This window comes from Aythya ferina (assembly GCF_964211825.1).
Source record: "Aythya ferina genome assembly, chromosome: 15".
In the NCBI taxonomy this organism is placed as follows: domain Eukaryota; kingdom Metazoa; phylum Chordata; class Aves; order Anseriformes; family Anatidae; genus Aythya; species Aythya ferina.
In genome coordinates, this window is record NC_140314.1 from 9,774,367 (window position 1) to 9,789,867 (window position 15,501).

The following is a 15,501-nucleotide window of genomic DNA, read 5'->3' on the forward strand; positions in this document are numbered from 1 at the left end:
ACAAAAACTAAATCAGCATTGCATATTAGTGCAATAGATACTCCTTCCGAAAAGGAGGGGCAGGCAATTGGTAAAAGCTTTCTAAAGCATAAGAAAAATGTGAAATCAGTACTCCAACTTTACTCTTTTGGTAGTTGTGAATGCTTTTAAGTATGTGAGTACAATGCCTCATGCTACCTGGTATGCAATTTAACTGCAAAAGGTGAGTTTGATTTTAATTGTTTTATTGTTATCTTGCTGTGGACATTCTCATTTTTTTCATTCTTATGTTAAGTAATTTGTTTAAGTCAATTAAAGTTATGATTAAAGTATTTTTTTTCAGGATATGATTCATTTTGTCTGTTTTAATGTAACAGGATGGTGTAGTTGCATGGTAAACTGTGGTTTAACTTATATTTCTATTAAAAAAAAACAACAAACAAAACAAGACAGGCATAATGGCAGAGTTGCAAGTAGAGGGGGGTATAAGACATAGCTGATGTTTCAGGTAAAATGTGCAATAACGCTGGTAGGAAGTATGACAACATCATGCTGCTCCTTAGGCTTTCAAGTTTCTGAGTGGAGAAGCTGACAAAAGGGTTTGTGTTTGGACAAAGCAAAACTTCTGGGTGTGAAAGACAGAAAGCAATTTTTATGTACAACACACTGAGGTTCTAGCCACAGACAAATTACATTGTCTAGACAGTTCCAGGGCTTTGGTGAGGGGTGAGCCCATGGGAACTGAGTTATGTGGCCTTGCTTTGATAGCCGTTTACAGAAAGGTGAATGAGTGAAGACTGAGTAGCATCAGTGAAACCTGCTTATATCTGCTTATCAGTCTGGGGGAATAATGCTGTGGGTTTCCTTTTAATCTTGTCCCTTCATTTTTTATTCTTCCACTTGAAATACATTGTCTTTGTAGCTTACCTTTCTGCAGTTTGAATACTTCATTCCACTTCATTCCTTTTACCTTTTTTTCCAAAGAGTTCAGCCTTTATTTTAAGTGACTTGTTCAAAGCTTAACCTAGATACCTGTTCAGTCTTTTTGCCTCCAGGAAGGTGCTGATATCCTTTAAAGTTGATATTTTTGAAGATAAAATGTATTATGTGGTATCCTATAGTGGATGTGCACTATGGAACAATTGAGATTTGTAGAGATTCTACTGATACTCTTCCACAGTTTAGCTGGTGTTTGTTCAGAGGACAACGTGATAAAATGTCTCGACCCTTCCGATGTCTCTACCCTTCCAGTGTGCATTACTTCTAAAGTAGTGTTCCTCCCTGTATGGACTGGTTTTATGTTTAACATTATATAGATGGAGGAAATTTGAAAAAGAAAATAAAATCTGACTAACAAATAACTATTAAAAAGCTTTGTAGCTGTGTATGTTACAGGGAGCAGATGCTGGTACTGTGGTATAAATATAGTAAATAGAGAATGCCAATTAATAAATGCCACTTAATAAACTTCAAGGGAAGTTGCCACTTCATTGGTAAGACGCCACTTCAAGATATTATTTCTGAGCCCTCTTTTGTAGGGTAAGAAATGATTCTGTAACAAAACACTTAAAGCCTTTTTTAGATGTTCTACTAGTCCTGCTATATTCTTAGCTCCCTGCTTTCTAGAATACTCATCTAAGGAAAAGATTGTTTTTCTGTTGGTTAATTGCCGCTAACAATGTTGCATTTATTTTCCCCAAGCATTTGTGCAGTTTGTCTTCAAGCAGTCACAAGCCTGACAGAAGCAGCCTGACAATGACAAGGCAATGACAATGCTGGTTGTACTTAGAGGGACAGTTGGTTGAAGTACAGATTGCATCAGATTGTGTATTTGAAGATCCCCTAAATTTAAGCTCAAGCATTAGGATAGGAATCTCAGTGGAGGACAGAAGGTTGTTGCCAACACACTTGGGATAAAGAGATGATTATGCAGTGAGACCTAGTGCCTTACTGGATTGCAGGTAAGTAACTTACCTGAAGAGTAGGATAAACATCTAATGTGTGAAGGAAATTCAGGAAAAAAACAAAAACAAACAAAAAAAAAAAAAAAAAAAAAAAAAAAAAAACAATTAAGTTACACAGAAACAATTCACATGGAATTTCTTATATATTCTGTTACTTTTTAAAGTGCAGAGATGAGAATGCAAGAGTGGGATAGGACAACTGTGCAAATTTCCAGGATGCTCTCACCAAGTTACTATGAAATAATCAGAAATGGATTGGGAGAGGGACATAAATTTTTCAGGAAGTTTTCCTAAGCTTATTGCCATTATATTGAAGGATCCATGTACTGCAGGACTTGCAGGATATCCAGGACTTTGTTCAAAGCATTGGTAACGTCTCTAAAAAAGAATAGCAAGATAGCAAATACAGAAGATCCTTACCCTCATTAAGGTAGTTTGCTTCCTGAAAAGTTGAGTGAGATCTTCTTGTACCACAGGACTTTTTACTCTTACGGGTTGTGTAGTATGGACCAAGTATAAAAGCAGCTGTTTTGTGCTTCTGGTCCTTATATTTTGTGTTATTAGGGACTGCTTAGTCCTTAGACAAATGATAGCAATTCTAGGGCGCTAGTCTTGCTCATTAGGACCCAGGTGTTGAAATGAGGTCCTTTTGGAAATGAACTCTAATGCTTTGAGCTGGACAGTCCACAGGCAACAAGCCTTCAAAAAAGCTTCCTTTAAAATGTATTTGTACCAGGCAGGGTTTTTGGAGTGACTCTAACCTAACCTTGCATGCTTCTTCGGGAGGCTGTAGAACTGCCTTTGCTAACTCAAAAGCAATGCAATTTGTGAACTGTGATCTTGTGCTAGAAATAAGTTCATAGTAATTCAGGAAGAAAGAAGGTGACACGTAGGAGCTGTTGCAGACACTTTGAGCTGATGCTTGTTCGTTTCACCTTACTTCAGCTTGAACTTTGTAACATGTATTAACTGCTGTATACTACCCCACCTACCCCGGTTAGTTTATGGCACATCCAGTAATGCTGTGCTGATTTCCTCCATCCTTGCTCAGTGACACTGGGGTATAGGAGATGTTAAAGCCGCAGGTGTTAGAGTATTTCAGAACAGTGTTTTGGGAGCCATGCACTCATAAGCTAAGCTGTGGGTCCAAAAGTGTCAAGTTAGCCTCTTAGTTATTGGATTCAAAAGCTATGGAAAGGGAATTTTGCCAGAATACCTATTTTGCACGATGAAATCTGCTGGTAAAAAAATATATATATATCTCTCTCTATATATATTAGTGTGGATGGGATGAGGTAATTGCCTCATGAGAGCTTTAGGATTAGCTGCAGTCATCTCTACTGGTTTTGAGCATTCTTAAACTGCTCTACAATTTACCTGAAGAAGAACTTTTGGTAGAAGCCCACAGAACAATTTGATACTCTTTAGGTTGTTGACTGGCATTTAGAAATGAGTCTGTGGTTGTGTTGTTACTGGAGGAGGCTCCTTAGATATGCTTATTGAAAAATCTGAACTCAGTTTCATCAAATTCTTCTCTAATAAAATATGTGTGACAAAAAATATTTTCTGATAACTGCTTGCTGGTGAGTTTAAATTTCAGTCTCTGTTCATTCTCAGCTGAAATTGTGATTCTTACCCACTGTGAAGTCTGAAATCGTCTGCTTTTTGCAGCAGTTGAACTCTGGCTATTCATTAACTGCCTCTGAAGCAATGTTGTCACTTGCATTTCAGATCCAGCAAGCAGGTCTCCAGGGTTATGATTCTACATCTTGTATAGAATGAGCTCAAACTCCTTATTTTCCATCACACTGAAATCTATTACCTCACTGTTTTAGTTCGAAGTGGCATGATTTGAGATCAAGCTGAACAGAGTATTGGGAAAACCGCTCTCCTTAACCATCTGCTTAGTTGCAAGTGAAACTCTTATGCCTGTGTAGGAGGATGAAGTGTGACAAAGACTGACTCACGCAGGAACTTATGATCACCAGCTGCAAAGACGAAGGCATGCCCAAGTACCTTTTGCAGCCCTGCATTTCAGCCTGCAGTCAAATGGCACTTGATACTGGTATTTGAACTGTCTCTGGGGAAAAAAAAACAGTAAAATATTTTAGGGGGATATATTCCTGAAAGCACTTGTTAACTCATTAAGTGTCTTGGACAACAAGACAGTAACCTGTTGTCACCAGGGTACAATCAGGCAGAGTCCGGATGATGCAGTCACTTTCCTGTGTGTTGCTGATTTTTGAACTGTCATTTCTTGGTTGGGCTGCAGGGTTATGTTAGAGCTTTCTGTTGAGTTTAATTATTTGAGACAGAGGTGGGGAGGAAAACTCGTCTTCCACATACCTTGTTCAGGCAATGTAAAACTGCTGCTGTTAGGTATTAGTTGCCCAAAAACTTCTTCAGGACAAACACTGATAATACAAACTTTGATTTCACTGCATGCTGGCCTCCTGCAGCAGGATGCTTGGGGTAGTATGAGCAAAGATGAACTCAATTGCATCTCATCCCCTCTATCTGGTCACGTAGACTCTGCTCCCTGAGACTGCTCAGAGCCCTGCAGCATGAGGAACATCTGTAAAACTCCACTCCAGGGAAACCAGGCAGTACTGAATTTCCTTACTGTTGCTAAACCACTCTGGCTTGGCCGTATTTTTATCCAGAACCTGAAGATGGTCAGCAGTGCCAGGATTTTTCTGTCAGGCGGAATTAGAATGGTCCTGATATTAACTCAAAAAAAAAAAGTCTTTCTGGAATGATATTTGGGTATGCCAAGACCTTTATCTTCCCTATGCAGGGCTAGGAACGGTCTTCTGCTCTGGGCTGTAGTGAGGTTTCAATGTCAGGAGAGTCACAAGATTGACTATTGCTTTTTTTTTCCACTATGGGGGTCCCCCTGGAGAATTTTTTTGCCGAGAGGAAATACTAATTTTTTTAGTAGCATCATTAACTTAAAAAATCCTTTCCTCCAGAATACTAATCCTCATTTGGTAAAGTATAGCTGCACCACTTCAATAATAAGGAAGAAACACATGCTTAATGTAACACAGCAGCTTAGTTTATTTAGAAATACGTTTAACTTTGCTGAAGAGAGTCAGTAGGCCTAGGGGAAGGTGCAAGAGCCATTTGCTGGTAGAATTGGTCATCAGTACAAAGAGCACTGCTTACTACAGAGAAGTGTCACATCCACCTCAAACTTTCTTCTGTCTCTGCTGCCTTGCCTTTTTTGTCTGGATGAACAGCCAGGACTTCCTTGAGAAGAGAGTCCAGGTGCTTCAGTCAACCACCCTCCCTCTTTGCAGACAGTAACAGACATCTGAGAGTTGGCTCTGAAATGATGGCAGATGGTCCGTGTAGCCCCCTAAACATCCTTGTCAAAGATTTTCTGCTGATTTAAAATATGAGGGGGTGCACACTGTACTGTGTTCATAGGGTCATGGAAGCTACAGAGACAGTCTTTGCAAATACTGTTTCAGTCTGAATTTTCTTTTTAACCCAAGGACTGAGAAGTTCATGCACTTAACGTGGTTCAAAATACAGAGCTTAATTTGTTGAGTTACAGCCATTAAAGTAAACTATTAAGGCTTTGCTGTGTTCTGGGTGGACAATGCTGTAAGCCAGTGTTGACCATGGTTGACAATCAGACCTCAGTCTTTTAAAAAATAAATAAAACAAACACTTTATTGCTAAGCAGCATCACTAACTCCACTTCCAAAGGAACCACTGGTGCACTGCAGACAAGTGAAAACAGAACTAAGGCATTTGCTAATTAAAAACAAAATAAATGCACATAAAGAAAACCTTTCAGCCAAGCCTCTGGAAATAAAGTTCGCTCTCATTAATACTGCTGTAGATCAAGTCCCTCTGGGGCACTGGCTAGCAATGCTAACTGCCTATGAATGTTTCTTCTATATTTGCTGTGCTTTCTATTCATTGTAATTAGAGGGGGGGCTCTGTAGCCTAGTCATGCGTCCTGAATCCTAGAGACGTTTAGCTCAATTTTTAATGCAAACCTCCGTTCTTTTGATCTTATTTTCCTTCCCAAGGGACTGTAGGCAGCTGTGGCACACAGGAATTAGCCCAGCTATCAGCACATTTAATGCTATAATGTGCCTAAGTCACCTCTGCTCTTCCAACAACTAAGTCCTTCACGCTCCTTCACTTACTGGCATTTGTAGTGCTTGGTTGTTACAGCTGACCCTCCAAAGGCTTTAAGCTGGCTGCTTCACTACAGATTGCTTTTCCTAACTTCCCTTTGCATTTTGTTAGAAATATCAAACACCTGTACCTTAAAGACATCAGGAATTATCAGTGTCTTATTTGGGCACCAGCAAATGAAAGAGGCTGTTGAATTCTCCAGAAGTCAGTGGGAATTCGTTTCCCTCCCATGTATTTTCTCTTAAAGGCTAGGCAGTCCCCCCTCACAGTTCTCCCAATGTGTGCAGGTGCTACACAGAGTCCAACCCATACCAGAGTAGATGTGAACAACTACAGAGCTTAATATGATGTGTATCCATAAGGATGTCTAACTATATATGACTATTCAGCCTTGAATACGTTTTCTTTCTGCATCTTTGTTCAAAGTATTTCAGGTGCTTCATGTCTTAGTGGAAACCTTGGTATTTTTTCCTCCTTGATTCTTAAACCTTAAGGAAATGGTGGTGACAAATCACTTGTCTAATGTGAGTCTGCAGTACTGAAACTTTCTGGAAATGCAAACTTTCTTCAATAAACCAGTCCAATACTAGGGATGTGGTTTTTTTTTTATACAAGAATAGTCTGATTTACTTTATAGTGTCTATTTCCTTGAGTCTTGGTAAGATACTTTCTAAGAATATCAGTGCCTGTCCTTTTTGGGTAGCTCTGCTGTTAATTTTAATCTCCTTTCCTATAACTGTGGTTCCTTTGTATACAAGTGCACATTTCACTTAGCTGGCTTTGCAAAATAGAAGTTCCTCTTAAAAACCTTTTTATTTTAGGAACTTTTTGCTATTTGTTTGTTACTTCTAAGCCTGAGATTGTTTTCACTTTTCACATTAGATAGATCATGTACATTTATTTTACTATTGATACCTATCACAATACATTTATATGGAATACTGTCACACATACCAGCTACTGACAGCTAATATAAAGATTAGATTCCACAAAATTTAATCTGCATAGAGACCAGAAATGCATTAAATGCTGTAACGCAGGTAAGTCTGATTTCCCTTAATTTTAAATCCATTTTGTGTAGAATGTGGTATACTTGCCACAGATACCTACTTCTCTATTTTTGTTTGTCTTGTAGTCAATTTGTCTTGAGTAGCTCATGTCTTCCAATGCTCAATAGCTTACATTTCTCATGTTCATTAGAGATGTGGTTAATAGTTGTTTATAAGCACTATTAGTTAATTTTTGTTTGTGCCCATGTCTTTAACTCTTCTCCCAGTAACCTACCACTGGTAGGTGATCTCATACTGCGTGTAACTTTTAATAGTGAACAGAACGTGGAGTGATCACCCCTCTGACTCCATGTGAGGTGGAGATCTGTGAGATAAATGATAGAGCTTTGGACTAATCATTCGTTTGCAGATTAGTGTATCTGTGCCTGCCAGAACTTTACCAGATATTTATTTTTTCTGGTGCAAGCAATGTTTGACTTGAGTAATTCAGAAATCATATGGTATTAAAACCTGTATCTACTTGTAGTGTCCTTGTCACTGATATTCAGTGTTTAGGAAGTGAAGTGATACTCAACAGCAAAGTATTTAAACATCCCACTAGCTTGATAAATATTTTGTATGCAACGTCAGTTATCCTATAATTGCTTCAGCTATCAGTTGCACTATATAGAGCATTACTATTTATGGCTTTCATTTTGAAAAGTAGCCAAAATAGAATATTCCAGCAAATGGTTGAGTGCCATTTGTTGGGGGGGAGCGTACAAAAAATTCTTGAAGTGATGACCTCTTAAAATTGTTTTTTTTCTTTTTTTTTTTTTAACACATTACTTGATGAAATATATCCTCTTTCACTTTTATGACTTGGATATTTTTGTTAACTCTATTACAGATCTTTTCTGGTCACTGGACAGCCACTATATGGATTTCTTTTGTTTTTTTAGGCATGCGTGTTGAGTGATCCATGCAACAGTGAAGAACCTGCCATTGTACATTCCATGTATTACTGTTGTACCATAGTTGCTCTTGATTCAGTTTAGCAGGATGCTGTTAATCCCTTCACCCTACAGTTTCTTTCAATGAAAACACTTGAAAAGACGAGAAACATGGTAGAGAGCCCAGAGCTACATGATGCTGCACTGTGTGGCTCCACAGCAATCTTTAATAATAGCCAATCCTGCCTTGGCGATGGTGGGCTTGCTTGGAGGAGGTTCTGCCTTCTTTTCTGCTGGGCTGCCTGCAGTGTTCAAAAAGAGGATACCATTAAAACCAAGAGTTGGTTAAGCTATTTCTTTGTACTTATGGCTTAAAGGACATAAACCCCTCCTCCCCCTGCCCCCTTCCTGAACCTTTTTAACTTTTATTTCAATGATACATATATCAGTTTGGTAGAAACCAAGCTGCTCTGTGGATTCAAACTGCTCAAGATGGCTTATCCCTTTAGGGTTTAAAGAATCCAGACATCTAAGGGTAAGCTTGTTCAATTCGGGTGCCCCTCTTCACAGCCACAGAGTCAGATAACAGATCCCTCTGTAGAAAGGCACTTACTGTGTGGAACCCCACCAACTACAGAGCTGAAGAACAAGAATATTGCTAAAGCTTGTTCTTTGGACTTGGATGTCCAAACCAGGACAGCAAGAAAAAGGCAGACATATATTTAAAATAAAAAAGCAATTTTTTACAAAGATGATTTGGATTCAGTGTTAAGGGGTAATTGGGCATCTAAGTGGCTGTAGCCTATCTTTTGGCAGTGGTTGGCCCAGCACAGCCTTTGAAAATGCCCTTCTTTCATCCTGCTGTCTGGAGTTTTTCCTGTTGTTGTTTTTCTTAATTATTGTTTGGAAACTCACTGGTAGGAGACTGTGTTGCTTTGTCTAAGGGTTTTAACTTGGTCCGTAGGAATTCAGCCATCTCCTTGTCTTCCTCTTTTTCTCTGGTGGGGGAAAAAAGAATCTGTTACAGAAATAATGTTTTCTCAGCAAATTGGGACAGTAAAAGGATACTGATTTAACACTTCAGTGAAAAAGACTTTGTCAAGAGTTTTAAAGAAAAGCATCAGGCTTTACTACACAAGTAAATTGACACTAATGTATTCACATCTGTATAGTGCACAGCTATACATTTTCAGTAGCCTATGATTAGGCTTCCGTATTGTCTGGCTGCCACTGAAGCTGTTGCAATTTGCACATTGAACTAGCAGATGAGAGCTCTGGATTACATTAGTAGCTCAGGCTTTTGTCAGCTGCTACCTTTGGCCAGCCTCTCTTTGATCAACTGCTAGACTCTGGCAAACATTCTTCTCTCTCCTGTCCTTTGCCTGTTTAGAATTTAAACATCTTGGAACAGATACTGTCATTTAGGATAAATGGTCTGTTGGAGCCTTGAAACATTACTGTTGAAAAAAGATGGGAAGTAATAGACAAAACCCTATTTCCACAGCATTGGATTTCAGTGCAACAGCTGGAAATCAGCTGTCTAGGAAACCACAGGTTTTTTGTTATGCAAATCTGAGCTAAAATATTGAGATTCTGAACTTATACGTCAGGTTAGGTAGACCTGTAGCAATTCCATTCTCATCTTTCCAGACAATGGCATAGACAGAATAGTGATAATAAATGACTAAAGTATTCATTTTTATTTAAAAAAAAAAAAAAGATTCTATATGTCTACAAATATGCCCCTTGTAGAATTCTATTTCACATCTTCTACGTGTGCCAAGAAGATTCTCTGGCAGCACCAGAAATCCTTCCCTTTGTAATAGTAAATGCCCAGTCACCCTCTGGGAAAGAAAGAAACCAAATCCCTCTGCCATCATTAGATGATGACCGAGCTATTTACGGGGTAAAGAGCAACAGGAGTGCAATAATGTAGTTTTATATATTTCTGTGGAACCAGATAGAGACTTGTAACTTGTCTTTAAAGAATCAATTCTCTCCCATTAATGTAAATGTTGGCAGTTGCTCCAGCATAGAATTAAGACTCATGAAATGTTGGGCATAAATTTCGTTGCTTTTAGTTCTTACCGTAATCTCTCTACCTCTGCATCATCTACAAGAAAATCTCTTTTTTGTACCAGTCTATGGATCTTCTGAATCAGTTCATCTTCTCTTTGTTTCTCCATCTTTGTTTTTTCTTTTTCTGGTCAAAAACAGGGGAGGGAAAATAAAAGAAAAAAAAAAAAAAGACTTCAGATTCCAGGGAGCTGGACAGGAGAAACTGCAGATGTCTAAGAATGATTTGCTGATGGAAGTCAGTGGTTTTGCAGACCTGAGTCACCAAAATCCAGCAAATTCTGGCTGCTTTTTCTTTTCTCTTCTACTTGTTTTCTCCTGTCTAATCTGAGGGGTTTGTCAAGATTATTTTTAATATTAAATTACTATACAAGACAATACTTTGCTTTCCTAACTTTTTGAAAGCATTTTGGTATTTAAAGAAGTTCAATCATTAAAAAAAATCCACAGTACAAAATCCCCTTGGCTGTGCAGAAAATGAGACCATGCCAAAAGAAACTCTTTCTTTCTATTTTATAACAGCTCTGGCTGTTGGCTGCAACAGTTTTTCAAGCCTGTTAAGGCAGGCGAGCTGCAAATCCTGAAGTAATAGCATCAATGAATTGTATAATGTGGAAAAATAAACAAAGGTGTTTTTGTGCTTCAAAAGTCTGAGTAATTAATATGAACTTGTTAATTAGACAGTCTCGTGACTAGGTTGTCTATAAACAATGATTTTTGTGACACGAATCATGGGACTGTCACAAGCTAAAATCATCATAAATACTAGGGATTACACAACTGTAGTTCAATGTTATAAAGCCACATGTAGTTAAGACAGACATCTTCAAACCTAGTAAGAAGGGCAGAGATGAGAAAGCCAGAGGCAAATCCCAGCCCACGTTTCCTCAGTAAGTTTAAAATTTTGATTAGTTGAGTAGATACTTTGCATTAAATCAAAGATTTTGGTTCTGAGGATTAGAACTGCATTTAGGGAACCATAAAACTAATATAAGAATTTTGAGAAGGGCAAACTCCTGCAGTCTGATGCATCTGAGCAGCATTTGTTGTGTCTGCTGGTTGACCTTATACGTTCAATAATTTGAAACAGCTAAATAAATCGGACATTTGAAAATGATTGCTTATTACAGATTAATTCTGAATCATGGGTTTCGTACTTCCTACTGGGAATTTCTGCAGTAAATCCACTCCTTAGTAATTGAGACAAAAGCACCTTAAGTGTAATATTTGAGACATTGTCATTCTGTAAGTCTCAGTCTAGAAGTTGTATTCCTTGAGAATTTCAGATTATGGTTTGTTAGTTGCAGAGTAAATGATTTATAATATCAGGCTGCTTTGCTTTGTCAGAAGTATTTTCTGTGTTTTATAAACAATGCAGGAATGTGGTTGAATTCTACAAAGATATTAAGACCTGTATTTTTACCTATGGAAAGTGTTCATGGTTGTGAGTAATGCTGAATCTGCAGCGGGGAATACTTAAAAACATTTAGATTTGCTTTGCCTCTTAAGCTTATGGAATGTGGGATTTTCTCTGCCTGCTACTGATAGTAGGAGCTAACTTTTGCTTTTTTTTTTTTTTATCCTCTTCCTGAATCTCCCATCCCATTCTTCAGGAAACTGACTGCCAAATTATAAATGTATGCACATTAAATTGTGGTGTACTCTAGATGCTGTGTTCTAAAAGCCTGATCCCATGATGACTGCAATCCATGTCCACTGAAACCAAAGAGTAGGGATCTGCTCATCAGCTGGTGAATACTGATCTGGATGTTATGAATGAACCCATTTCTGTGAAGTGTTTTTCTATGTTAGGCACATAAGCACTCAGTTGTGTGTGAGTGCCAGTGATGCCTTTGTTAAGGTAAAAGTAGTCTTACTGTGTCTGCCAAAAGGTGGTGCTGCTGGAACTGTGTATACTCAAATTCTGAAGTTTTGCTGAGATTTGTGGAGTGCTAAGGAGAAAGCTGTCTGATTCAGACAGAAGGCTGTCTGATCTCTGCTTAAGAAATGGACTAGAAAATAATTTTGAAAAGGTTAGAAAACAAAAACAAAAAACTGATTAACCCTATCTGTGAGACAAATGTAAACTTCTCTATTTCATGAATGACCTGCTCTGTTCTTTCTGGGGAGAAAGGTTTTCAAAGTTGCACAACAAAATATGGGAGGAAAAATAAGGATAACAGAAGGAGCATCAAAACCTGTCCTGAGTAGCTGGGCTGTAGCAACTTATCTGTGAAAGGTGCTAGAGTCAAATAATAATATCTAATGTAGGTAGCCTACTGAGGTACTGAGTGTTTTGCAGGATCTGTTTCTAATTTTTCTTGAATAGAGTAGGGCTGTTATGAATGATCTAAAACAGCAAAGCTGTAGTGAAGCAAAATTCCTCATTGATTTCAGCTAGAGTTTAGATTTAAGAATTGCAAACACACACACAACTGTCTCTCCTTAGAGCAGTGAATTTGCAGCAAATTAAAGGCAAAACGCAAAGCACACCTTTTATCTCTCGCTTTTTGCGGAAGGCTTTCTTCTGAAAGGTAGCTATAACTGCAGCTGTGACAATGAATTGGTGTATCTAGGAAATAACAATCTTATTCACCATGATGGTTTTAAATCCTTCTCCATTCTCCCTTTATCTCAGGTATCTCAGCATTCTGTCTTTACTTGACAATCTCTGTGCCAGTTGGCTCCCTTGATATTTCCAAGGGGGTGTAAGAGGGAGTGAATATGCACCTTGTCTGAGTGATAGTTGCAGGTTTGCTGTCAAGGGAGCAGTGAAGCATAGCATGAAAAGAAATTCAGAGACTGGGAGATTAAAGAGGGGAAGGAAGTAAAATGGGAATAAAAAATAAGGACTGGAGGGAATATATGAAGACAGGAGACATGAAACTCAACCTTGTGGGGACATTTCTGATTGTGTTAGGAGCAGAGGCGTGCTTCTGACACCAGCCCCACCCCTGCATCACCCAAGCATTATCCTAAAATTGAGCTGGAAACAGCCCGTACCTGGGATTGCTACCAAACTCTGCAGCTCTTTCTTAAGGTTCATAATGTCTTTGCACAGCTGGATGTCATCCATCCTGCAGAAACAGAAAAAATAACGTCAGAGGCATGCAAACTCCATCCTGCATTGCTGGAATCACAGATCTCATCTGAGTATGTGGTGCTGTCCCTTGCCTGAGACCTATGCATCAGCTTGAAATGCAGGGTTTTAACCTTGGGCTTCTGATGCTACTCATTCACTAATCCTGACAGTTGGCAAAAGCTGTACCATTCTGTATGTGTACCATTCTGTATGCACTGAATAGCTGCAGAAAAGACAGGTGCACCACACTGCCCATACTGCAGCAACAGCTTTCACTGGGAAAAGAGCAACGGTGAGAATAGCAGGGAGCCCGGGAAGGGTGGCAGAAGCTGATCCATTATTTGGCACAGACAAGACAAGTTTACCTTGCACTACCAACTTCCTTTGTGACATTACTAATGATTTAGCCTTGGCACAAAATCTGGAAGCTGTCATTAACTAGGCATGTAACTATTCTGAGGTCTTGAGCCTTAGGTGAATGTCTTCCATGGCTGATGTAAGTATTTCAAACCTTTGGTGGGTGCAGAAAACCCATTAATGCTGAGACACAGAAGATAATTAAAGATAAATAAGTCTGTAACATTAGCAGAAGCTGATGCACACCTTCAATTCTTATTGAAACTGCTACCTATCCTGGGAGCTGCAGTACTCAAATATTCCCCTGTAAGTTTGCAAATTTCAGTGTTAGCTTTCTGGCAAATGTATTTTAGTGCCTCTGTCATACTGACAGCCACACCTCAGGTGTTTCTCTGAAGGCTCCAACACAGGCTTCCATTCTGAAACCACCCCATAAAGAGCACAAAACCCAGCCCAACTGGTTAGTTTTACATTCTTCACCTCAGATGTCACCAGTGCTGTCCTTGTCCATGGATCTGTTAGTCTTTGTTGCATGATGCTGTGCCTGAACTGCTTGTTTAAGCACCTGAAGGTAACTAGTGCTGTCAGAGCCTGGGCTGTCACAGTGATGTTTCAGGATAGGAAAGCTGAGAGATTAAGCATGTGTGTGAGAGTGAGCAAGCGTACAAAGAATAATGCAGTCAAATTATAGAATTAAGTGAAGAGTGGAAAAAGTAGGTGTTTCTGGCACAAATAAGACTTTAATCACAATCCAAGAGCTTTTACTCTCCCTGCCGCCTCTGCATGCAACGCGGGTCCCTGCGGGGAGCTGTCCCTCAGCTGCCTTGCTCATGTTATTAAAGCATGTTGATCCTTTCATTATTTGCTGCTTTGGTTAACTCCATCTTGCCTGTTCTCCTACATCCGCTGTGCTATGACAGCCCTTCCTGCTATCTTTGTACTTCTTTCTTCCCCAGCTGTGACAGTGAAATACCTTTCATAATATTCTTCACTGCTAACCTCTTCTCCTTGTTTAGGAACTGCTGTCCCCCCAGCTGGGGGCCTGCTCCCCTGCTGTACAGCTGGCTTTCGAGGGGACGGTCAGCAGGCCAGCCGCAGGGCTCCCCCAGGCTGGCTGCTGAGCGCACCTGCAGGCAGAGACCGTCACACGGTGACTTTTCTGACGTGGCCTCCCCATGTTACTCACGCTTATCACAAGCAAAGCTCTTTTTACTCTTGAGACCCATCATGTTAAATGGTACTGAAGTTACTTTTATCAATTAACGATCTTAAGCACCATTCCTGCAGGAGAATCAATATTCAAAATGGGCTGGGATGTGAGCAAGCGCCAAAGCTCTTTATCCATTCAACGTTCAGGCAGTTTGGGTGTCATCTTAATAGAAGGAGCATTAATGTGCTCGAGGAAAATCACCATGGTTAACAGAAAGAAGACAGTTTCTTGGCAGAACTGTTCACTATCGTACTACTGTATACAAATGATATCTAGGGGGCAGACCCTCAACTAGTGAAGAGAGCAGGGAGTTTCTACAGCAGGAGATCTCCATGACGTGTGAAGAGAGGGCAGTCTTTTTCCTGTGTGAGGTAGATTGGGCTTCATCCTGGGGTGATCTGAAAGATACTAACTAAAATAGTTCACTTTGAATTTTCAGGAGTTTAAATTATCATTGGCAGTATGTTCCAAGTGAGCAAGATCACTTATATCTGGTAATCCCTACAGCCCCTATGCTCAATATTACCTACTGGGGGGAAAGTACTGTGCTTTTACCCCAGCTGCAGATGCAATTGCCCCTATTTTTTTTGTTTGTTTTTACCTGACTGCAGAGCATATAGCTTGCACTCTCCTTATTTATTCTATACATTTCTTTTTCCTGACACCCAAACTTTGCTCCTGCTTCTAACCCCCAGAAGAGAAGTGAAGATGTGGCCAAGCACTTAAAGGCTCT

At 39.4% G+C, this 15,501-nt stretch overlaps 1 protein-coding gene and 1 long non-coding RNA gene across 2 annotated transcripts in view; one reads left to right on the forward strand and one right to left on the reverse strand.

The window, feature by feature from the left end:
* Window positions 1–1,425: 1,425 nt before the first annotated feature.
* On the forward strand, window positions 1,426–7,396 carry LOC311445198. Its single transcript, XR_014698271.1, has 2 exons — window positions 1,426–1,940; window positions 3,675–7,396. It is a non-coding gene; the product is annotated as an uncharacterized lncRNA (long non-coding RNA).
* Window positions 4,980–15,501, reverse strand: part of BMERB1 (bMERB domain containing 1) — a 51,024-nt gene continuing 40,502 nt past the window's right edge. Inside the window, exons 3-6 of the mRNA XM_084537032.1 lie at window positions 13,123–13,196; window positions 10,132–10,246; window positions 8,959–9,041; window positions 4,980–8,345 (exon numbers count right to left, since the gene is read on the reverse strand). Of these exons, the coding sequence (XP_084393158.1) occupies window positions 8,233–8,345; window positions 8,959–9,041; window positions 10,132–10,246; window positions 13,123–13,196 (385 nt within the window). The 3' untranslated portion in view covers window positions 4,980–8,232. The remainder of the gene's footprint in view (window positions 8,346–8,958; window positions 9,042–10,131; window positions 10,247–13,122; window positions 13,197–15,501) is intronic.